General features: G+C 36.8%; 1 protein-coding gene and 4 non-coding genes across 5 annotated transcripts; 2 read left to right on the top strand and 3 right to left on the bottom strand.

Moving 5' to 3' along the window:
• Positions 1-1,517: 1,517 nt before the first annotated feature.
• On the bottom strand, positions 1,518-12,329 carry LOC115420982 (N-lysine methyltransferase setd6-like). Its single transcript, XM_030136632.1, is given in 13 exon segments — positions 1,518-1,774; positions 1,976-2,345; positions 4,031-4,167; positions 4,899-5,088; positions 5,845-5,927; positions 5,930-5,957; positions 5,960-5,978; positions 6,594-6,788; positions 8,905-9,046; positions 9,774-9,854; positions 9,857-9,917; positions 10,003-10,083; positions 12,175-12,329. Coding segments are annotated over 13 exon segments (1,671 nt in total). The 5' UTR covers positions 12,202-12,329.
• A 331-nt stretch (positions 12,330-12,660) lies between these two features.
• trnap-ugg (transfer RNA proline (anticodon UGG)) lies at positions 12,661-12,732 on the top strand. The gene has a single exon. It is a non-coding gene; the product is annotated as a tRNA-Pro (tRNA).
• Positions 12,733-15,355: 2,623 nt separating this feature from the next.
• Positions 15,356-15,427, top strand: trnap-agg (transfer RNA proline (anticodon AGG)). The gene has a single exon. It is a non-coding gene; the product is annotated as a tRNA-Pro (tRNA).
• A 1,702-nt stretch (positions 15,428-17,129) lies between these two features.
• On the bottom strand, positions 17,130-17,201 carry trnap-agg (transfer RNA proline (anticodon AGG)). Its single transcript has one exon. It is a non-coding gene; the product is annotated as a tRNA-Pro (tRNA).
• Positions 17,202-18,712: 1,511 nt separating this feature from the next.
• Positions 18,713-18,783, bottom strand: trnap-agg (transfer RNA proline (anticodon AGG)). Its single transcript has one exon. It is a non-coding gene; the product is annotated as a tRNA-Pro (tRNA).
• Between the last annotated feature and the right edge of the window lie 6,757 nt (positions 18,784-25,540).

Genomic DNA, 25,540 nt, shown 5'->3' with positions numbered 1-25,540 from the left:
TTTGCTTCCCTCCCACAAAGATCTTTTTTTTTTTTGTTTGTTTGCTTTCAGAGGCTGAATGGTAGTTGATTGAAGTTAAAAAAAAAAGAAAAAAAAAAAAAAGCTGCCTGCTATTTTTCATTTAATTCCTTTTTGTCCCCCAGTGGGACAGGAAGTCGTGGATTCGTGGTCCGGTCTCCCAGGTGGGGCGGGGGGCCGGACCTGGTGTGTTGGTGGAGACCGGTTTTCGTCAAGGTTGATCCTGAAAGTCTCTCCCTGACACTTGTAAAATTGTGCAAAAAGTGAGAATGGCGACATCGTATCTTGACGATTTGTACAAAGATCCAAATTGAAGAACAATAGAAGGACCAATACAGCCCATTTTGTAACATTTTGAATGTTTTGTAAATGTATTGGTCCATGTGTTGTATTTTGTAGTTCTTTCTAGTTTGCCTTTAGTTCTTGCTACTTAATTGCAGTATGCATACATACAGGAAATAAAGCATTCAAACTGCATTGTATCCGTGTTGGAGTCCAAATTATTGCCACAGTTCTACAATCTTGTATCATTTTAAGCTTTTTTTTTTAACTTTCTTTATTGGAAGTAATTGGAAGATAAAAAGGACTTCCATTCTTTCATTTTTCTTTTTACCCATCCTACCCAAAAGACAATCCTTAATGTAAATCCAATATTGACAAGTAATCAGTACAGAATAGATACAATTGTCTAATTAACAAAAACAGAATAAGTAGCTAAAGCGAAACAAAGAAATTTACGCTTTTAACCCTTCGTGACCCCTCAGACCATTCTATTTTTTGTTTGATTTGGTCATTATCTGTTACAATTTAAAGCATGAATTTCTGCAAAGTTTCATTTACATATTTTATTTAATCCTTGATGCAAAAATGTACGAAAACTGCTATAATTCAATATTTGTTTCTCATTTTCCGCATGAATGTCTTAAACCACTTCGACTCTTTTCAAAACTTGGTTTAGTTGGTAGTTAAAGTGGTTTAAGAGATTTATGCAGAAAAAAGGACAGTTTATGTTTTTTTGTTGCATTTTTTTTTATAGTTCTTTATACTAATGTTTATGTTCATTTATTTTAAGGAGAAGATGACCAAAAAAAACAAAGAAAACTTCCATGTAAATATGTTGATAGTTCAATTTTACTAGAAGTTACAATCCAATAGGGCTGCCACCCTGTGACATCACAATATGCAAATTAGATGAATACATTTATTCCCATGATAAACTTTATATTTTTCTCATTTACAGTTTGACTTTATCTCTAAACACTTCCAAGATACAGCTTTTTGAGATCTGGATATCAAAATGATTTTTTAAAAAAACTGGCATCTAAAGGGTTAACACTTGTGTCACTGATCAGACGATTACAGCCGATTATTTTAAACAAACACACGGAACTGAAAACATGAAAATCAGCCTCTGGAGGAAAAGAAGCCATTTAATGATCAGAGTTTCAGGGACACTGGAGTATTTGTCAGAGGTTTGAACGTCCTTCTGTCCTGTGTCCTCATACAGTGGTGAGCTCCATTAGTCTGTACAGGATGTCCATGTGTCCTGTGTCCTTCTGTCCTTGTGTCCTTCTGTCCTTGTGTCCTTGTGTCCTTCTGTCCTGTGTCCTTGTCCTGTGTCCTTGTGTCCTTCTGTCCTGTGTCCTTCTGTCCTGTGTCCTTGTGTCCTTCTGTCCTGTGTCCTTCTGTCCTTGTGTCCTTCTGTCCTGTGTCCTTGTGTCCTCCTGTCCTTGTGTCCTGTCTCCTTCTGTCCTGTGTCCTTCTGTCCTTGTGTCCTTCTGTCCTGTGTCCTTCTGTCCTTGTGTCCTTGTCCGTGTCCTTCTGTCCTGTGTCCTGTTCCTGTCCTGTGTCCTTCTCCTGTCCTTGTGTCCTCTGTCCTTGTGTCCTTCTGTTGTGTCCTTCTGTCCCTCTGTCCTTGTGTCCTGTGTCCTTGTCTCCTTGTGTCCTCCTCATACAGTGGTTAGCTCCATCAGTCTGTACAGGATGTCCTTCTGTCCGTGTCGTACCTGCAGAGCGTTCCGTTGTCTCGTACTCAGTTTCGCCACAGCCGCTCCGTCCTCCATCAGCCTGCGGTCTCCGTCCTCCATCAGCCTGCGGTCTCCGTCCTCGGTCTTTCCCTCCGTCCTCGTCCCCCCGCCTCCGTCCGTATATGACCTCAGGGTCAGCCGGGCGGCTTCGTGGAGCAGCCGTTTCCATGGCGCCTTCAGTTCAGGAAGCCCCTCGTTGGAGAAGGCCTGGCAGATCCGTGCGTCTTCATCGTCCTCCTCTTCCTCCCATCCTTCGTTTTCTTTGAACTCTGAGAACTCGTCCTGTGACATGGACAGCACCTGAAAACACACAGCAGAGGGTCAGGATGAGCCACCGTCAGCTGAAGATGATCCGAAACCAGGGAAATCTGCACTGGAAAACTGGAAAGTGTGTGTGTGCGTGTGTGTGTGTGCGTGTGTGTGTGTGGGGTTCCGAGAAGTTGGGCTGTTTTTAACTGGCCCATCACAACATTAAATGTGTGTTTTCTTTAAAATTCCCTTTTTTAAAGTCAGGAGGGACTGATTTAATTGACGTTGCTAAGCAGTTGCTAGGGGGAGGGACAGGAAGTAGCCTTACACGTCAGGTGACACTGGGCGTGGTCAGTGTTTTTCACTTTGAATAGAGACGATCTACAGAATATAACACATGTACAACTGTGACTGCAACAGTTACAATTATATATGAAACAATTTATTGAATATAATATTAAAATCTACTGCATTTTATTCCCATTAGGGAAAAGTATTTTGGCATAAATTTGTGAAGGGATAATAATTCAGGATATCTTTAATATCTTTCCCATAGGGAAATGTTCCCACAGCTCGAGGAGTGGATTTAAGCCACTAAGAACATGATTCCTAAAAATAATGCCAACTACAAATGTCACTTTTAGAGTGAAAAAATTACACAGAGGACAATGTTTTTGTCTATAAACTATCCTTTAAATAATGTAAATAACATGAACCTGAAATATCTTAAGAAAAATGTGTCGTTTTGACCAAATTCTACCTCAGTTTATCATTTACATACATGTTCATTACAACATACAGACCACAGTGGGTCTACAAACACACAAAACATTTAATAACAGACAGAATATTCGTACAATTACACTTATTTTGACAGGATAGTTTGTAAATGTAAATATTTTTACTTTTTATTTTCAATTTTCAAATGTATAAGAAACATACAACTCGAACATGAAACTGTTGTATCAAGTTCCAATCTAACTACCCCCCCACCCCAAGAACTGGACCTTCATTCAGTTTGTATACAGCCAGACATACTAGAATTACATACATACATATACATATATTATATATATATATATATATATATATATATATATATATATATATATATATATATATATATAATATAACACCAAATATATGTGTGTGTGTGTACATATATTTGAAGGGAGTTTATACATTTTTGTAAGTTCACATACATACATAAATGTTAAATTTTGTTTTACTTTTTTCCGTTCAAACAAACAGCTAAGTTTGGAGTTGTCATTATTTCTAGGTTATTCTGTTATTATTTTACAGATCTGACCCACTTCAGATCATATTTGTCATTTGGTATGTGACCCCTGAACTAAAATGATAACTTGATTGTTAATATCTTCAGTGTAATTTTTGCGTTTCATAAACTCAGCCCACAGGTGGGACTGGACCCTTTGGTGGGCCGGTCTAAGCCGGTGGGTCGTATGTTTGACACCCTGCTTTACATCTTTAACTAGACTTTGTATTTGTCTCTAAAAGCCAAGAAGTCATTTCATCACCTTCTTAAAATCATGGCCTAAGTCCTCCTTTTCAAGTTTTTCAAAAGCAGAAAACACTGAACCAAATATACGAGTATGTTTTTCTTTTTTTTAAATCCAAACTGAAACTCCAAATAACATTGGATGACTTTCCGTCTCAGACCTCTGAGCAGATGCGTTTGTGTAGTTTGTTCTTCAGTGTGTGTCCACAGAACCCACCTTCAGAGCTGTGTGGAGGTCTGTGTCTGTGAGGCAGCCCTGTTTCCCAAACACAAACACCCCTTTGTCCTGCATTATCTGACCCAGCATCTCCACCTTCTCCTCCACCTGTGGCCAATGGAAACCACACTCAACACCTGATGGAGAAGAAGAAGATGAGAAACTGAGAACAGAGAGGTGGAAGATTAATACTAATGTTAATAAGACGATGAGAAGTTTGGGAGGATGGACAGGATTAGGAAGGACACAGCAGAGGGACAGGTAGGAGGAGGACATGAAGGTAGAAGATGGAGGAGGACATGAAGGTAGAAGATGGAGGAGGAGAGGACATGAAGGTAGAATATGGAGGAGAGGAACATGAAGGTAGAAGATGGAGGAGGAGGACATGAAGTAGAAAGAAGGAAGAAGGATAGAAGATGGAGGAGAAACATGATAGAAGATGGAGGAGGAGGAGACATGAAGGTAGAAGATGAGAGGAGGAGGAGAGACATGAATAGAAGATGGAGGAGGAGGGGAGGAGGACATGAAGGTAGAAGATAGGAGGAGTGTTTGTAGTAGTAGTAGTAGTAGTAGTAGTAGTTTTGTAGTGGTAGTACTAGTAGTAGTAGTGGTAGTAGTAGTTGTAATATATAGTTTTGTAGTAGTAGTAGTAATAATAGTAGTTTTTGTAGTAGTAGTAATAATAGTTTTTGTAGTAGTAGTAGTAGTAGTAATAATAGTAGTTTTTGTAGTAGTAGTAGTAGTAATAATAGTAGTATAGTAGCAGTAGTAGTTTTTGTAGTAACAGTAGTAGTAATAGTTGTATTTGCAGCAGTAGTATGTGACTGTTACCTGGTGTTAATTCTAATGACAGTCTGTACTTAATTACTTAATCTACTCACTCTGTAAAGCTTTGTAGAGGTTGGAGGCGGGATGTCGGCGGTGTCGTTACTGTTGCTAGGATACGGCTCGGTGAACCCGTACATGTGCAGCAGCTGCCAGTTGGCCATCTGCCCGTAGGTGTTAAACACTTCTTCACCTTTATGAATGGGACGCACACAAACCATCTTCAAACTGTCCTGAGAGAGAAACAGAACAATAAAATAAAATAAACAAACGTCCTGTGTCAGATGTAACACAGCTGCAAACTGAAGAAACTGAAGCCAGTGAAGAGTCCAAATGTGGACATTTTATGACTGAACTATTGGATTGGATTGTTCTGTTTAGAGCATTAGTGTACTTTTATGTACTTATTTATTGTTTTTAGTATTTCCTTTAATTGTTTTAATGTTTTTATGATGTGCAAAACTTTGGAAATGTTTAAATGTATAAATAAAGTGAATTGGATTGAATATAAAAACATATGAATCAAACCTACAGTAGTGGTGGTAGTTCAGTCCAGTAATGGGTAGGAGGTGTATAATGGAACAAACAGCAGCACATATGACAAAGTTTATTGACTGAATGACTTATTTTTCTCCCTCACATGCAGCTCAGCTGTAGTTGTGTTTAAGGAGTTACACTGTGAGGCTCTGAAGAATAAAACTGGACTAACGTACCTGCATTAGCTGATATTAGCATTAGCATGTACTGAATTAGTGGTCTGTAGCATGCATGCTAGCATGCTAATTAGCTCAGGTTACTAAATAGAAGTCCATGTTTGAACTGAAATGACTCGATGGTGTTTTATTTCTGCACCGTGCATGTGATCAGTGTTTTCAATACGTTCTGGTTTCACACGCCACCTACCGACTAGTTTTCACTGAAGTAAAGCTGATCTTTCATGTGTTTGTGTGTTGAAGCTGTTGGTGATGGTGTGTGGGGTGTTTTCCTACCGGGGTGAACTCCAGGTTAGCGTTATGATTTGATATGTGGTTGAGCATGTCAGCCATGGGAACCATCATTGGAGGTTCGGGGTCTCCTCCTCCTCCTCTTCATCATCATCATCCCTTCCAGTGGCTCTTGGAAACTGCAGAACAAGGAAATAATGGGGTTAGGCTGGTGTCAAAATATTGATGTGGATAAGATGAAAATGTGTTATATTAGTCTATAGATGTGAAAAAAATGAAGATTTGTAAACTCTTGAATGAGTTGGGGTAATGGTAAGGGAGTAAGGGGGTGGGAGATTAAAAGTCAAACTTCATCCCGCTCCTTTTTTCGAATGGTTTACTTTCTTTTTTATATAATTCTTTTGTTGGTTGATTTTATTGTAATATTCGAAATAAATAAACAAAATAAAACAAACAAAAACAGTGTGTTGCATTGTGGGCTGCACATGAAAACGACATGCTGGCTTAAACGTCATCACCAGCTTGAATTGAAATAAGAAATCATGTTTTTAGAGGAAAAAAAAAAATCAGGATTTTATTTTTGGCCAAAATCATGCAGCCCTAATTTTATGTATGACTGAACTCATTCAAGAATTCACAAATATTTATTTTTTGCACAACTCCAGGCTAATATGCACATACATCTGTCTTATGCACATGAATATTTTCACAGCTTCCTTACCCCATAAAATAAAAACAGAAAGAATGAAGGAAAAGACAGAGCTGACTTAAAAACACATGAGCGTCGTCCTGACCTGTACGCCATCACGAAGGCCACCAGCTGTGTGTACCGCTCCAGCGTGTGGACCTGTGGGTTCCACAGATCAGGATGTTTGGTGATGAACGGAAGAACCACGTCTGTGTATTCTCTCTGGATGTTAGTCAGATCTCTGTCGACCGCCTCTGGGATTCCAGTTCCCCTCAACAGTCTGTCTCTTTCCTCTTTGGACCTGAATGCATCACAAGGGTAGACAAATACACTATGTGGACAAAGTATGTGGACACGTTGAATTCAGGTGTTTCTTCTCTAACAGGGGTCTGGGATACAAAATATAACGACTGATGTCAGAATATAGTTTTATATTATGGGATAAATATCAGTGCATTGGTTAGTTTGGGTTAAATCACAGGTGTCAAACATGCGGCACAGGGGCCAAATCCAGCCACCAAAGGGTCCAGTTCGGCCCTTGGGATGAATTTGTTAAATGCAAAAATTACAATAAGAAATTATCAATCAAAATTTAGTTCAGGTTCCACATTCAGACCAATTCAATCTGAAGTGGGCAGGACCAGTAAAATACACAGAAATAATGACAACTCCAAATTTTTCTCTTTGTAAATGTAAATATTTTCATGTATTTATGCTAAAACAAAGTATAATTTCACAAAAAAAGTGAATAACCTGAACAAAGATGAACAACCTGAAATGTATTAAGAGAACAATACAATTTTAATAATTCTGCCTGTTTCTAAATGTTTTGTGTGTTTGTAGATCCACTGTGATCTGTAAGTTCTAATGTACATGTGTAAATGATAAACTGAGGCAGAATATTGTTAAAATTACACTTATTTTTTCAGTTTGTTCATGTTATTCACATCTTTTGAAAGGATAGTTTGTAGATGTAAACCTTTTCATAACGTAAATTTACTTTTTTTGCTCTAAAACATAGACGGAAAGTTTGGAGTTGACATTATTTATATATTGTTATTATTGTACTGTTTTGGACCACTGCAGATCAAATTTAGCTGAATGTGGAACTGAACTAAAATGAGTTTGACACACCTGGTTTAAATTGTTATCTTTGTTTCTAAAATGCATCAGAGATGGTTTTGACTTAATTTCTGTCAGCACTGATATTTTTTAATCCATGACTATGATTTTAAATGTTCTTCCTCTAAATTTCCAAAATATTTTTCCTGCTCTGACTGTTAATAATAATTTTCTTCCACATCTAACCATCTACTTTCTTCACATCTCACTGAGGAAGAAAAATCTACCATTAAACTTTAAGGAAATATTGATGCTTTTATCTCAAATCCTCAGGAACAGGACATCTTACAGCTGTAGACATGAGTGTCCCAATATTTATGTCCATATAGTTTAGAAACATCAAGAAAGTAGATGGTTAGTTGTAGTAGAAAATTATTTCATTTCATTTATTTCGTTCAGGGTTGTGCATTTCATCAGCAAACATTCAATAATCATCCAGTAAATGAACATGTCCACACCCATGCTTAAAAAGGAGCAGAATGAAGAAAATCTTACATTTCCTGCCCCCTTCTAAATAAAACGTAATGGTTAGCCATACACAACTAGCTTAAAATCATACTGTATAAAGTCAGACGAACCAAACTAAATACATCTAAAGATAATACAAAAGGAACACAAAACCAAGTGCAAAACTACATATCCAGAAAGTACAAAACAGGTAAATATATACCTGATGAAATGATGCAAAAACATTATACCACCAAAATAAGCAAATAAATATGTCACAAGATACAGTACAAATACAAAGCAAAATGTAAAACTTCTAACTGTTCTTATAATCTCATTGTTCTGCATTTATACACTTTTTTCAGTTGGAATATGTTTTTACAGTCCTTCAGCTCATTATAAAGAGAATTCCAGAGTTTAACCCCCACCACTGATACACACATCTGCTTCAAAGTTGTCTGTGCACACTGGTGCTTGAAATGACCTTTCCATCCAGAGAATGAAAAATATTTTAGAAATTTAGAGGCAGAACATTTAAATCATAGTCATAAATTTAAAAATAATAAATCAATGTTGAGAGAAACTGAGTAAAAATTGTCTCTAAGGCATTTGGAAGCAAAGATAATAATTTAACCCAACTAACCAATGACATTAGTTATTATTGTTTTATATCCCAGACCCCCGTTAGAAAAGAAACCTGAATTGTGTCCCAGTATTTTTGTCCATATGGTGTATATTAATACCACGACATTAATTAAACATTGGTAAAACCATTTTTCCCTTTTGTCCAATCAAGTCCAAGTGACACTGAATGTGATGCAGATACTGACTGAGGACTTGTGCTTTACCAGAACATGGGGTGGTCCAGTTTCCTGAAGTCTGTCCACAGAGACAGATAAGGCTTCCAGTGGGACTGAGTGGACGTGTACTCGTACAGTAGAGTCAGCAGCAGAGGAACCCAGCCTGATGAACTCTGCAGGGTTCTTTTCTCTGTGAAACAAAAACAGGACAGAGCTGGTCCTGAGAACAGACCATCAGTTTGACTCCAAGCATCTGTTTTGACTGATTCAGGTTTTTTTGTAGTTAGATTGATGCTCACTTTTGGTGAATCCTTACATACTCTTTGGGTCAAATTTGTCCTGTTTGACCATAAATTCAACTTTTCAGCCTGATATTTGTTGCCTTTTCCCTCAACATGAAATAGAAAAAATGTACAATTGTCTAAGTGGCAAATATTCTTCCACATCGAGGCTGATTTTGGTCAAACTGGACTCTTCAAATTCTTTCTGATGGTTGTAAACGTTAAAAATAAATCCAAATTCAGAAGGGGTTTACCATTTTCAGGTTAAATTATCTAATCAATTAGGTTTTCAGATCTTTGGTGAAAATAAGACTGGATGTTGCTCTCATAATGACTGGTATAAAGCCTTTTTGAATAAATGGGGAAAAAGATCACATTTTCATGCTCTCTGGGACAATAATTAATTTTTTTTCGCAAAAAAGAAAAAATGAAATCGCCATATCTCGAAAACCGATGGTCCGATAAAGTTAAAATTTGAAATTTTTGCTTTTCTGGCTGTGACTTAACTATATACCAAATTTCATATAAATGGAGGAGGTGGGGTTTAACTCAATAGGTGAACTGACCTAATATCCATGTCAAACAACAGAATGCCAGTTTCTGATGATGTCCATTTTAACATCTACATCTGATTACCTCGCTCCAGAAGGGCAGAGATCTGAGTTGTTCCCTGGTGCAGAAGAGCTGATCTGGGGATAGTGAATAAAACCTCCCCTCCTCTATGTCTTCTTTCGCCAACATCCCATACTCAGCCACAGTCCCATCTCTACTCACATACACCTGCCAGAGACAGTGGCTTTTAGCACAGCTTGTACAATCTTAAATAACTGGAAAATGGACAAAAATGGCACAAAATACATCATACTTTATCACTGAGGACCAGACCAACTGTGTTGCACCAGTTTAGAAAGTTCTGCAAAGGACTAAGCTCCAAGCCATCATCGACCTGTCAGAAACACATGAACATGACAAGACAATAATGAGGCACCTCTGATTAACCCTTAAAGACCCAGAACTATTTTAGTGTCGACTTCTGAATGGATTTTTTTTCTACATTTAACATTTCCAAAGTGATTCATCACCAATTATTAGAAGATTATCCTGCATTTTCCATTTTTAAGTAAAAATAATGTTATTTCAAATATTTAAGTTAATCATTATGTTGATGTTCATAAAACCTCAGAGTGAATACAAACATGATTATATCAATACATAATATATCATTAACTCAAAGTAAAACAAGCATCTACAACAACTGTCATTTGTCATTAACTACATGGGTTTTACTAGTGGGCCAGATCAAGCAGTGACACAGGGACACATTTCATGTTCAATATATGTGTTTAAACTAAATAACTGATCTCCATGTTTAATACATGTATGAATAAGTCTCAGTAAGTTCTTTCACATGACACATATTACAATTTACAGAAATACAATTTGGGAGTAAAAATACTAAAAATTCCTGCTGCGTGATACAGGGACTCAAAATGAACATTATTTTATTGACTTCACACAAATGTCCAAAACATGCTGTTCTCATCATAAATGGATCCTAAATTAAACATAGGGCTTTAGCTCTGATGTTAAACTACAACTGTGACCAATATTGGTTAAAAATGTTTAAATGATCGGTTTTGATGAACACAAATCTGTTGTGACACGGGGACAGCAGTTTGGACCTTTGTTCAGTATCACAATAAAAGACTGACTGGAACTAAAACACTACAAATGATCATAAACTTTTACTGAACGGACATATTACAACTGAAGTGATAAATACAGATATAGCAGAGAATACTGGACTAATAATTGGACTGGACTGTATATTTCTATATTCTTGTACTGTTGAATAATTAGTTTAACAGATTCACAGACTTAAAATATCACTGATACAAGCAAGAAAAAACAGTATTATTAAATGTAATAATTGCATTTACATATTTTAGTCCTTTTTAGGTTTAATTTTATACTGATTAAATCTTTACATCTTTTTTTCTACAAGTGATACTGAAATTTTGTAAACAGTTCCATATAGTTCTTAAGCTAAAAAAAAATTGAGAAATGATAGGAGAAACTTTAATTTTTGACACTGATGTTCACTTTCACTTGATCTGACACTAATGAATCAATGTTACAGACGATGACAGCTTTTGTGATCCTCTGAACGTCCAAATGGGTCCTATCTGATTACCACAAAAAGATGAGAAACTCCATTTTCCCAAACTTATCGACTGACATGTATTGATAGGCTTAGTTTGTTCAGACGTTACTTAACATTTTAGATCAGTAGATGCTTTTGGTCATCAGTAGGACTTGAAGGGTTAATCATTAGATAGATAGATAGATAGATAGATAGATAGATAGATAGATAGATACTTTATTAATCCTGAGGGAAATTCAAGTATTCAGCAGCTTTGCATACAGCACAAGAAGACAAAAAACAGACAGACCAAAACACAGCACAACAGTGGGTCAGTAGCCTGGTTGACATTAAGGTTAGTGTATATACACTCTAAAAGACACTTGCTAAAGAACCAAAGAACTACCTCTAAAAGAGCTTCCTGTACAGTACTGTAAATAAAGACTTCTGGTTTTATTTACACATTTCAGGGCAGTATTATAAAGTGAAACAGTGATATAAAGTGTAGCAGTGATGTAAAGTGAATCAGTGATTTAAGTGTTAGGTATTGTTGTTGTGCTCCAATGATCACTAGTTAATAAAAAAACATATGAGAAGTGTCTTGTCAATGCAGGTAACCACGTGAGTTAACACATGTCACAAGTCTTAAGCAGTTGTTTTAGGTTCAGGATATCACTGGGCTTCTTAATGGACTAAAAGCTAGTTGGCAGGTTCATTTTATCATCGTATACAGCACAGACATAAATATTGAAAGTGTTAGCTTTGACTATGAGGGTAAACTTATTTCCATACTGCTAGCATCTACTGCTAGTTAGCTAGGGGCTAATTTGAAGCACAAACTAACACACTTTTCTCGTAAATAACTCCCGTATATTAGCTTTGTCGTTACGGTACCTTGAGTCGCTTCGCTTCGGTCGACATTTAGGTGAATAAAATACCAAACATAGAAGTTAACAGGAAACAGTACGTTGTTAAACTAGCTTAATGCTAACTTTAGCATGCGAGCTGTAAATAAGGAATGGGTTAAATGTAACCTAAACAGTCCCGCGTGCACAGACAGTCATGCGTTTCCGGTCAACCAACCAATCAAAGGTGACCAATTAATGACGACATGATTCTGATTTGTTTACCTGAAAAAAGCATAAACACAGTATTTTAAAGTATGTTCAGTCCTTCAAGAAATGTAAAAATGTAAAATGCGCTAAAAAGTCACATTAGTCAGGAGACTAGGTGCATTTAGACCGATAGATACGCAACATATGTGCGTATATATGGGATTTTATATCCTTATTATTATCTTATAAATATATAAATAATACAATAAAATAACTCCCGTGAGCTTTATCCGTCCTTTCATCAACTGTTTCATCTTGAACAGCTGGCTCGTTGGTCTAGGGGTATGATTCTCGCTTTGGGTGCGAGAGGTCCCGGGTTCAAATCCCGGACGAGCCCTTATTTTTAACCCCCAAACTTCAATTAAATTGTGGTCCTTGCATGTATAGATATATTTATGAAAAAAAATGATAAGAAGAATGTGTTCCAACTACTTAGATTTTTGTGCCACACATATATATTCATTAATTCACTGACAGAAGATCATTCTGAAACATCGGAACCATCTGCCTCTGCATATTAGACAGTGCTCCTCTGTCTGTTTTAAATCCCTTCTTCAAACCCATCTTTTCTCCTTGGCTTTTGAAACCATGTGAGATGTTTGAAGGAACTATCTTTATTCTATTGTTTTTATTTGGTAGTGGTTTATAGTTCTTATTTATCTATTTTATTGATTTATTTTATTGTTTTTAATTGTATGGCTTTTTAATCTGTGCTTGTATTTTATTCTTTTATTTGGGTTTTATTTATTCTTCTGAATAGCACTTTTTTTCTTTTTTGTACAGTTTCTATGTCTTTAAATCTATGCTTGTATTTTATTCTTCTATTTTGGTTTTAATTAATGGGTATTATCATATTAGTGTAGTAAAAAGGATGTGTGATATTGTTATATTATTATATATTATTATTATTATTATATTATTATTATTATATTCATACAAAATAATAAATGCTATATAGTGATCATAAGGAATAGAAATTGGGGGTAGGAGTACATAAGTTTTTACTTCTTCCTACTCCTTTTCGAGCATGGATAATTCCATTTCATTTGTTTTATTATCTTCTTCTTATTATTTTTTTTGTGTGTGTGTGTGTGTGTGTGTGTGTGTGTGGTTTGTTTGCTTATCAGTCATTCATGTACTAGTACTTATATTTTGCTGCTTGATTTTTGTTTTTATTTCACTGTCTACATGTTCAAAATAAAGATTTCCTTCATTCAATCATTCATTCATTCATTCATCTTCTGGATAGCACTTTTTTCTTTTTTGTACAGTTTCTATGTCTTTAAATCTATTCTGTATTTTATTCTTCTGTTTTGGTTTTCATTATTCTTCTGTACAGCACTTTGGTCCACTGCAGTTGTTTTAAAGTGCTGTACAAATAAAGTTGGATTGGATTGGACAGAAGAGCCATTTATCCAAAAACAGAACTTACATTTCAAAAGGTACGTGGAAAATTGGAGCTGGATTCCTAAAATATTACATCGAACACTACTATTACTATTATTACTACTAAGACTACACCTTCATGCGTCTGTCTTTATGTGCGTCCACATCAGGACGTCTGTTTCCATCTGACTCTGTCTTCTTCATCTTAAACCTCCATGTTCTCCTTCACCACATCCATAAATCTCCTCTTTGGTCTTCCTCTGGTGGCTCCATCTTCATCATCCTTCTACCAGTTTATTCTCCATCCCTCCTCCTCTGCACATGTGCCAACCATCTCAGTTTGTCCTCTCATACTTTCTCCAAACGTCCACCCTGAGCTGTTCGTCTGATGAGTCCTTCCATGACTCAACCATCTCAGTCTGGACTCATAAAGCTCAATATAAACTCTAATGTTTGTGTTAGTTTCTTGGGTTTTTTTAGTCTCTGTTGGATTATAGAGATGGGATTTGTCTTGGATAAATAACGGTTAAATAAAAATAACAAGTAAAAAAGTGGCTCAGACAGTGAAATAATAACATTAAAACCTATTATAATATCAACTCAAATCTTTTCTCAATGTTTTGGAGTGAAAAAACTAAAATTATTTTATGAAAATGTTTACATCTACAAACCCTCCTATAAAAAAATAAATGACATGAACAACCATGAGCAATCGGAAGTTTCTTATGAAAAATTTCTGCATTTTTAACAAGTGTTCAGAGAACGTAAACCTCCACCAAACACCCTGAATGGTGTCCATGTGTAGATCGACTATTTAAAAAAAAAAATTAAACCATTTCCAGGTTGTTCCATACAGGAGTAAAAGTTGAAGCTTGGTCCCAGTCATGTGTCTGTCCAATTATATTCAATTCCAATCAATATTTGTTGAGTTCTAATTTTAAATGTGTGGTAAATGGGATTTTCAGTGTTAAATGTAAATGTCCACAGAGTCCACATTCCACAGTGGGTGTGGACAGTTTTGTACCAGATACAAGACATTGTTCTAAGCTACAGGTGGATCCAACTGGAGGCTAATCGGAGTCATTTTGAATTTTTTAGGCATTTTCTAAAATGTCTCAATGATGACAGATGGACAACTGTAGAAGTTGTGACCTTGCTGTGACCTTGAACTTTGGCCTACTGGGACCAAAATGGACTGGGTTGGTCCCAGGGCCTAGGCCTATCTGTGGGGAAGATTTGGGAAAGATGGGTGGAAGAGTATTCCTGTAAAGTTGCTAACAAACAAACAAACATGCAAACAAACAAATACACAAAGCAAAGTGATCACAATACCTCCTGGCGGAGGGAATAATGATGCAAAATAATATTGCTGGAGATGAGGCTGACCTATTTGCCAGGATGCTGTGCTCAGTTTCTGCAGGCTGTGGTGTCAAACCTGCAGCAGAGGGCGCTCTTTAGCTTCATGGGATGTTGGTCTGACCGCTGCCACATCACCAGTGTGAAGTTCTCAGTAAGTACAGGTCTGGATGGGACAGGGGAGGAGATTTAAACAGTCTGGTTTCAGTCAGCAGGCAGGCTCGTTGGTCTAGGGGTATGATTCTCGCTTAGGGTGCGAGAGGTCCCGGGTTCAAATCCCGGACGAGCCCTGTTTTGATCATCCAACTCAACCTGCACATGTGAAATATGTGCAAATATGAAAAACCTGAGAAATAATCACCTGTAACAGATAAAAAATACTTCTCCAATTGCTGTGAAAGCAGTGAAGAGATGTTCTCAGTTGTGTGTTTCTAACCCTAACCCATTTCCAAGTGTTATGCTGGTTTGGCTGGAGGTTTTGTAATATAGCTGTAAAACCTAACCTAAACCTAACCCTAAACCTAACCTAACCTGTGTTGTTTCAACCATCTCCAAACAGCAGGGGGCAGACGAGGACTGAAGATGCCGTTAATGGACTGAAGGTGGCAGTCAGACAGATGCATGGAGGTGTTGAAGCACCTGATGAAACCAACCACACATCATTTCTTCCAGTTTTTATTTCCACCTCTCATTCACTGAGAAACCCCTTGAACTCGTCTATTTTTGCAGCTCATGTGGTGGCTGATGATCCTGAGGCAGCAGGGTGAGAAAAGGAAACAGCAACTGTGTGCAGAAAATATTCACACAGAAGTCTGATTTTAGCTTCATATTTGCAGAGGCGGTGAGTCACAACATCGAAAACAGGCCCTGGAGAGATATGAACATTATATAAGACAGTCCACACATCTGTGTCCACCTGTCCGTCTAACTGTCAGCAGGAAAGGGAGTTACCAGTTAGGACTCCAGTTAATTTTTCAGATTTCTATTTCCAAGAGTTTATGGGGTTTGGTTTGGTTTTCAAACTCTATTTTAAGAAAAGTTGGGCCATTTTTTCACTGTTTTCACTGTTTTTTTTAACCAAAGTAATAGAATCTTTGTTAATGAAAAAAAATTACATACGAAACGTCACATGGGCCTTTTTGGAAATCTTGTCGTGCATTGCATTGTGGTGGTTTCTTACGGATTCTGCAACAAAACGATCCAGATCGCTCCAGCGTAAACTTCTCCAGTCCACCAGCGTTGTTTTCCAGTCCAGTCGGTGGATGGAGGTAAAGGACACATTTGGGTTCAACACCCACCAGCAGACGCACAAACTGCTGTTAGACTGAACTCATGAAATCACGTTGTGTGTCATAGCAGTTCTGATGGCATTTGGTGTGTGTTCTACGTGCACAGTTTCATCCTTTCATGTGTTATTCAACGCCATTTGATTGCATGTTAACCCTAACCCTAACTCTAACCCTAACCCTCCCCACTAATCACATGGTATTTGACGTGGTGTGGGTGTTATTTGTACACATTCATGACATCACGTTGCTGCTGTTGTGGAATTCCCATTCCCACAATGCACATTGCAACAAAATTTCCGAAAAGGCCCAAGTGACATTTGGGTTTGTTCTGTAAACAAGTGGACTGTGTTTAAAATGGAGTCATCTACGAAGTTTTCACTGTGAGGGAAGTGACTCAGACATGTAAGCACAGACAGACCAATGGAGTAGAGATAGTTAGGATGTGACAGGGGTTGGACACATTTGAACAAACATCTGGGATCAGAGTCAGACGCTGCTTTAAATGACTAAACTAAAGTGCACTGACTGAAAACCAACCAGTGAGTGTTAGGTCCAAACAGATCTCAGGTAATGACGGACAGAACACCTGTCAGCAGAGAGACAATTATGTCAGACCATCTTATCTGACACAGGCAGTGGTTTTCAAGTTATACGAGAATGTTGAATTTTATCAAGTTTAATGAACCAAGTGTGGTTTAAAACTGGGCTCGTCCGGGATTTGAACCCGGGACCTCTCGCACCCTAAGCGAGAATCATACCCCTAGACCAACGAGCCTGACTGTGGCGGTAAACAGATGGTTTAAATCCCCTCCCTGTCCCATCCAGACCTGCACCTCCAGAACTTCCTCTGCTGATGTGGCGGCTGTCAGACCGTCCTCACATGAGGCTGAACAGCGCCCTCTGCTGCATGGATCACATTCTGCACACGTCCTCAGCGCTCAGCCTCATCCTCTGCATTATCTCTGAAACTCCGGTCAGTCAGACCTCTCAGCTTTTGATTGGACTCCTCAGAATCGTGGTTCCACATATATCAGGATAAGCCCCACCCCCTGGCCCGCCCTCCCACAGCTTTCAGCCTCTGCTTCTTGTCCCATTACAGACTTGACTGGGTTTTCTGTAAAAGTTTCTGCTGAATTTGTGATTGAGGTGAATTTTCATAACATATAACTCTCCACTTTACACTATTGTCACTTTTCCATTGGACACATGTGCAAAACTTTACTGATATTTACTAAATGTAGAAAAAAAAACCAGTTCGTTACAGTGCATCATGTTGTTTTTTTTCATTAAATCACAAATACGATGATTTGTTTATTTATTATTGTGAGATGTCGCAAGAGGTCATTCCATAAACATAAATGCTGTTTTGGATTTAGAACGCTCGTTACCCCTCTATCCTGTATTTATTCAAAAATGGTTGGGTGTCCTCGTGTGTCCACACATACCATGTTTGTTTTAAAACTCTTCTTCTTCTCTTGTTGCAACATCCATCAACATCTGTTTTGTTTTTTCTTTTTTTGTTCATGTGATTTTAGTTGCGTAAAAAGGTCTTTCCATTGCAGTTTGTCATGACATACCAATTTTGGTACGCCTGAAAAACCACCTCTTGCCAGTCAAAAAACTTTACATCGAAAACAAGAGTTTTGGCGAAATTGTTGTTTTTCCATTGGGCAAATTTTTATGCATAAGTTATATTTGCACAATTTGAGGGTCAATGGAAAAGTGACTTATGACTGTATGTGACAGCCTGACCGCCTGAGGCCTTGGAAAAACACCCGTTGTGTTTCTGACAGAACAAGGTTGTTTGCCATGATTTCTGTTTGAAACTATCAGCTACATTTACAAAACTTCCCGCCAAACCAGCGTAACATATGACAATGCAAACAAGTCTTCCAAAACTCAAACTGCGCTCAGCTTCTATGCTCCACACGTCTGGAACAAACGCCCAGAAAACCTCCGATCAGCTGGAACACTCAGTTTATTTAAATCCAGGTTCCAGACCCTCCTGTTCTCAGCTGCATTTGAATAGAGTTTAGATTCATCAGTTCAGATCTGCACTGTTTCTGTTAAGCTTCGAGTTTTATGTTTATTTTTTCTCATGCCTATACTTCTATTTCTTCTCGGCTGTAATGCTTTTAATGTTTTACGTAAAGCACTTTGAATTGTCTTGTACATGAAATGTGCTGTAGAAATGACCCTGCCTTGCCTGGTCTAGTTCAGAACACCTTATCTGTTACAGGTGGTTATTTGTCAGGTCTTCCTGACTCTATTTGGTTGATCAAAACGGGGCTCGTCCGGGATTTGAACCCGGGACCTCTCGCACCCTAAGCAGAATCATACCCCTAGACCAACGAGCCTGCCTCCTGTCTGAAAGCAGACTGTTTAAATCTCCTCCCCTGTCCCATCCGACCTGAACTTACTGAGGCCTTCTCACTGGTGATGTGGCAGCTGTAAGACCAACATCTGATGAGTCTGAACAGCGCCCTCTGCTGCAGCTTTGGCGCCACAGTCTGCAGAGACTGAGCACAGCATCCCACCAGGTAGGTCAGCCTCATCTTCAGCCTTATTTTAGGATCTAATGAGACGGTGAATACAGGAGAAGAAATGAGGACAGGCTGGAGGAAGACCTGGAGTCCCCGAGGAGGACCTGGAGCACAGGTGTCAAACATGTGGCCCGGGGCCAAATCTGACCCCCAAAGGGTCCAGTCTGGCCCACCGGATGGATTTGTGAAATTCAAAAATTACACTGAAATATTAACAATCAAGGATGTTCAAATCATTTGTAGTTCATTTCAGTCTAAAGTGGATCAGAGCAGTAAAATACTACCGTAATACCTATAAATAATGACAACTAAATTTGTCTTTGTTTTAGTGTAAAAGAGTAAAATTAAACAAAAACGTTCACAGTTACAGACTAGCCTTTTACAAAAAAATGTGAATATCTGAAATGTCTGAAGAAGTATGTGGAATTTTAATAATACTCTCCCTGTTATTTAATGTTTTGTGCATTTGTAGATCCACTGTGATCTGTAAGTTGTGATTCACGTGTATAAATGATAAACTGAGGCCTAATATTGTTAACATTGCACTTATTTTACTAACAGATTTTTTGGTTGTTCTTATTTGTTCATGTTATGTTCAAGTACAGTTTGTAGATGTAAACATTTTCATTAATTAATCAAGTAATCAGTGGTGTCAAAATCATTTTATTTCAGGTTCCACATACAGACACATACAGTCCAATTAGATTTGAAGTGGGTCAGAACCAGTAAATATATTATAACAACCTATAAATAATGACCAGATCAAATTTTCTCTCTGTTTTTTTGGTGTAGAAAAGTTAAATTACATGAAAATGTTTACATTACCAAACTATACTTTTATAATAAATGTGAATAACCTGAACAAATGAACAAATGGAAATGTCTGAAGAAAAGTAAATGTAATTTGACCAATATTCTGCCTGTTACTAAATGTTTTGTGCGATTGTAACGCACGTGTAAATGATAAACTGATAGTATCAGCTACACTATATGGACAAAAGTATGTGGACATGTTGAATTCCGGTGTTTCTTTTCTAACAGGGGTCTGGAATACAAAACAATAAGGACTAATGTCAGAATATAGTTTTATATTATGGGATAGACATCATTGCACTGGTTAGTTTGGTTTAAATTATTATCTTGTTTCCAAAATGCCCCAGAGATGGTTTGGACTGAATTTCTCTCAACATTGATATTGTTTTTTGTTTTTGTTTTTATCCATGACTCTGATTTTAAATGTTCTATCTAAAAAATTTGTACTGTAACCTACATTCTCTAAAATGAAATCACATCTATTTTGGGTCACTGGCAATCTATAAACCCAATTTGGTCTGAATTCAACCAATAGTTTGACTGCTAAAGTGTTAACAAAGAAACAAATCGAACCAAAACAATACCCCGTGCCTCCTCTTCAGGGGGCGGGGTAACAAAACTGAGCAATGCAATAATATTTATCCCATAATATAAAACTATTATGACCAAGGTTCTAATAGTTTTGGATTTTTCATTCTAGTTTAGTTTTATTTAGTTTTGCCTTTTTTTTTATTTTATCTCTAATTCAGTTAGTTTAATTCATTTTTAGAGCAGCTTTGCTAGTTTTTGTTAGTTTGTAAATGCTTAGTTTTAGTTTTTTTTAGTTTTTTTTATATCTTTTCTCTTCTTCTCTGTGCTCCTATTCAAATCAATCCCAGACAGGACTCTGCTGCTTTAGTCTCCATGTTTCCAGGTAGAGTGGGGACCAGAAGACGACTGGAAACCACAAGTGAACACAAGTGACGGAGCAAAAAGTGTCGAATGGTGACAGCACAGAAAATTGCTAGAGCGAAATCAATCAATCAAATCATCAATCAAATTTTATTTCTATAGCGCCAAATCCTAACAAAAATTCTCTCATGACACTTTACATATAGAGTTGGTCCAAACCAGACTGAAGCTGAGTTACAGAAACCAACAGAATCCTCCAGCAGTAAACACTGGTGAGTGGAGACAGAGGAAGGAAAAGGACCTTTAACAGCAGAACCCTGAGGAGGATGGACGAGTGACAGGGGAGAGAGAGGGTTAAAGACAGAGAGGAAAGGAGGAGAAAAGAGAGGCGATAGAGATAGAGAGAGACTGGGGGAGAGGGGGGAGGTAGGGGGAGACACATGGATGCAGCTGATGCACAGAAAACTGAACCAGAACATCTGTGGAACTGTAGAAGAAACACGATCAGAACTATATGGAGAAGAGAGTGATGACGATGAAGGAGGAGAGAGGCAGGAGCACAGCAGCAGGTCAGAGATGATCCAGGGAAAACCTGTGAGGATCCAGGGAAACCGTGAGGATCCAGGGAAAACCTGTGAGGCGATAAAGCACAGAGGAAGAGACTCCAGGGAAGAAGTCAGGTCAGTAACATGTATTCACTGGGGCGTAAATAGAAGAGAGAATTAGGAGAGAAAAGGTCAGGGAGAAAGAGGAGCAGAGAGGAGGTCGGTATCCAGAACAAGATAAATAAATTGCTTTCATATCAATCCGACATTGAGAAAGACGAAAACAAAGGGAATTTTATCCATAATTTTTATATATTTTAGTCAGTTTACAATACAATACAGTTTCAGTTAGTTATCTTTTTTTTTTTTTTTCTTTTATTATAGTTTTATTTATTTCAGTTAACAAAAATGTTTTTTCAATTTTAGTTTTTGTTATTTCGTTAGTTTTCATTAACGATAATAACCTTGGTTCTGACATTAGTCATTATTGTTTTGTTAAAAAAGAAACACCTGAATTCAACGCGTCCACATACTTTTGTCCACATAGTGTAGCTGATACTTTTACCTCTTCAAGCTGATGTAAATACGTGTTGACATAATATGATGGTATCCCTGCAGACACTGGCATATGGACCACATCCTACGTCTGCTGTAAAAGAATAATGAGCTGACTCTGGGTTCGGACGCTGCTTTTGTCTCCAGTGTCGTGTCTTTACAAACTGATTGTGTTTAATGATCTTTTGTCGGACCTCTTCCCATCACTGATGCGTCTCATATTGCACTGATCACTGATGTGCATCACATGACACATCACTTCATGCACGTCACTGTACAACAAGGGTGTCAAACTCACTTTAGTTCAGTTCCACATTCAGCCCAGTATGATCTGAACTGGGCCGAACCAGTAAAAACAATACCAGTGAAAAAGTCCAATTACATGATGATAATGTTTACATCTACAACGTTTCCTTAAAAATCTGAATAATATGAACAACTTGAAATGTCTTAAGAAAAACAAGTGCAGTTTAAACAATATTCGGCCTCAGTTTATCAGTTTATTATTTACACGTGTGCGTTACAACTGACATTACTATCACAAATACACAAAACATTTAGAAACAGGTAGAGTATAGGTAAAATTGCATTTACTTTTCTCAAGACATTTCATGTTGTTCATATTTGTTCATGTTGTTATCAGGATAGCTTCTCAATGTAAACATCTTCATGTAATTTGACTTCTTTACACTAAAACAAAAATAAAATCTGGAACTGTCATTATTTATAGGTTATTATGACAGCACTGTAAAAAAAAATCTGTAATTTAACAGAATTTTCACTGTTTTCACAGATTTTTCCTGTATTTTTAAGATACAGGAAAATGTCAATGAAATGACAAAAACAGACTGTGATTTTACATGTCAAATGAAAAAGCTGCAACTGTGAATAACCAAAAAACTGAAATTTTTTAAAAGAAATTTTTTTCTTTTTTCACAGAAAAATACAGTTAAAGTACATTTGCAAATGTATCGTAATTTCACAAATATTTCTTTTCTATTTATGAGATTAAACTGTTAATTTAAAGTTTAATACTGTAAAAAATAAATAAATAAATAAAACAAGATAAAAATTACAGACAATTAACCATAACAGAAGTATTGTTCTGTCAGTTGAACCAGACTTGTTTGTTAATTGACAAATATCTGGTGTAATTACAGGAGGTTTCACAACAAAAATGTTGAATAAATGTATTTTTGTGAATGTATAACATGTATAAGCACTGATAAACTGTCCAAATACAGTTTTTATCAGTGGATTGGACAGCTGAGTCTCACTGAAAATTATGTATGTATGTGTGGTGTGTGTGTGGGTGTGTTGTGTGTGTGTGTGTATATATATATATATATATATATATATATATATATATATATATATATATATATATATAGATAGGGAATGTGATTGTTTTAATACATGTAAATATTCTTTGTTAAACATTAAAAAGTTTTTTTTAAAAAAAAAGGAAAATCTCATGTAAGTTAGGGCAAAAAACTGTATTTTAGTTATAGAGAATTACCGTATTTTTATGAGATGGTTATTTTCTGTTATTTTACAGTATTTTTTTGGCACCCCAGCTGCCGGAATTATACCGTTTTTTTTTTTTTCCTTTTTTTTGTTTTTTTTGTTTTTTTTTGTTACAGTGTGGGCTGAATGTGGCCCCTAAACTAAAATGAGTTTGACCCCCCCCCAACCTAAAGGTACATATTCTAACCCTTAAAAACCCAGTGCTACTTTTGTGGCAGTTCCCAAATGGCTTTTATCTCCATATTTAACATTTTCTAAGTGATTTAACACTATCTGTTAATAATAATCCTCTGTATTTTGCATTTTTCCAGTGAAAATCAGGTATTTTCCAATATTTAATTCACTGATCATGTAGATGTTCATAAAAGCTCAAATTAAAGTTAAGGGTTATTGTATCAGAAACATTAAAAAGTAAAAAAAAATACATATATATATATATGCAAAATCTCATGTAAAGTTAGGGCAAAAAACTATATTTTAATTATGGAAAATTACTGTATTTTTATGAGATGGTTATTTAACAGTATTTTTTTTGGCGCCCCAGCTGCCAGAATAATACCGTTTTTTTTTTGTTTTTTTTATATAGTGAGTATTTTTCTGGTCTGACCCAGTTGAGATCTAATTGATCTGAGTCTCTGTTATGTGGAACCTGAATTAAAATGATTTTTACACTATTAATTAACCCTTTCATGCACAGTGCTCACTCCAGTGTTCGTCTATTCTCCAGCTGTTCTCTTGTATTTTCATGGGTTTTTTGTTTTCGTTCCACATCAGCTGACACAGTGGACACTTATGCACCATCACAAACACTGACATTCACACCAGTACTGTAACTGTGCTGTTCTAGATAAACCTGATCTAGAGTAACATGTTGAAGTGGAAATCAATTGTTTTTATTGTTATTAGTCTGTAATTAACAGGTTTTTTTTAAACAAAAGTTTTGTTTTTTTTTTGCATTATATCTCCATGAAGTGAGTAATGACTGGTATTAGAGTGTTAAAATGTGAGAAAACTTTAGATTAGCACCATTAAAAATGTCTGCTAAAGGTTCATACTGTCTTCCACATGTAATTATTGTAGATAATTCATTTATCAGACAAACTAGTAAAGCAGGTAAACAAACAACTACCCCTGTCTGAGAAATGGATGACCTAAAATAAGCATTAAAATGTTGTTTTTTTTGTAGTTTTCACACAATATCAGTAAATACATGTTTCTTGCTCCAATAATTAAACGCATGGTGTCCAGCTGAGCGGACATTTTTGTAACTCCATGAAAATGGGTTCATAAGAAGATTTTCTTCAGGCCTGTTTTTTTCCTGCCTATAGAGGAATAAAAATGCAGGAAAAATACCTTGATTGAGGGTCTCATAATTCAAGCAGGAAAGGGTTCGTATCCACAGTGTAATTTTTGCATTTCACAACTTCATCCCAGGGGCCGGACTGGACCCTTTGGTGGGCTGGATTTGACCCCCGGGCCGCATGTTTGACACCTGTGCTGTACACTGTGTGACGCTCCACCCCCCCCCACCCCACCCTTAAATTACAGCTGCTTCTAAATATACCATGCAGGACAAAGCAGTCCTATAGACCTCAGGTTGGTGTGTAACCTGAAACCACTCACACAGGATGTGACAGTGACCTCAGCATTGGGAAATAGACAGGGGCGGAGCTATTGTGTTTTCTTCACTCTGATTGGCTGTCGGTCTGTCCCAGTCATGTCGGCGTTAATAAGAAACGCAGAACATCTCATTCTGGTAGTTTCATCTGCACCACAGAGCGTCAACACTCCTCCATGGCTACTGTCGTCCCAGTGAGTATTAGAATGATATAATGGATTACATTTAAATAGTGCTTTTGTCTTAACGTATATGGTTTAAATTTAGATTTAATAGCAGATATTATCAGCCAGTTAAAATATTAAAGTTAAAAATTACATTAGTTGACATATTCAATATTTTGCAGTAAAATATTTTGGAAAAAGAAGTTTTTTACTGAATTATTTTCTGTATTCATGTCATTTTTTTTTTAGATAATGTTGCAAATCAGCTGCTGTGCATGAGTGTGTATATGTTGTGTGTGTATTATAACAACAACAACAATAACGACAAAAATAATAATAATAATAATAATGGATTAGATTTATATGGTGTTTTTCTCTTAATGCATTAGGTTTAAATTTGGATTTAATAGCAGATATTATCAGCCAGTTAAAATATTAAAGTTAAATATTACATTAGT

The sequence above is a fragment of the Sphaeramia orbicularis genome, chromosome 6 (assembly GCF_902148855.1).
Source record: "Sphaeramia orbicularis chromosome 6, fSphaOr1.1, whole genome shotgun sequence".
Lineage (NCBI taxonomy): Eukaryota > Metazoa > Chordata > Actinopteri > Kurtiformes > Apogonidae > Sphaeramia > Sphaeramia orbicularis.
The sequence above is the reverse complement of the archived record's forward strand: the minus strand, read 5'-3'. Positions and strand labels throughout refer to the sequence as shown.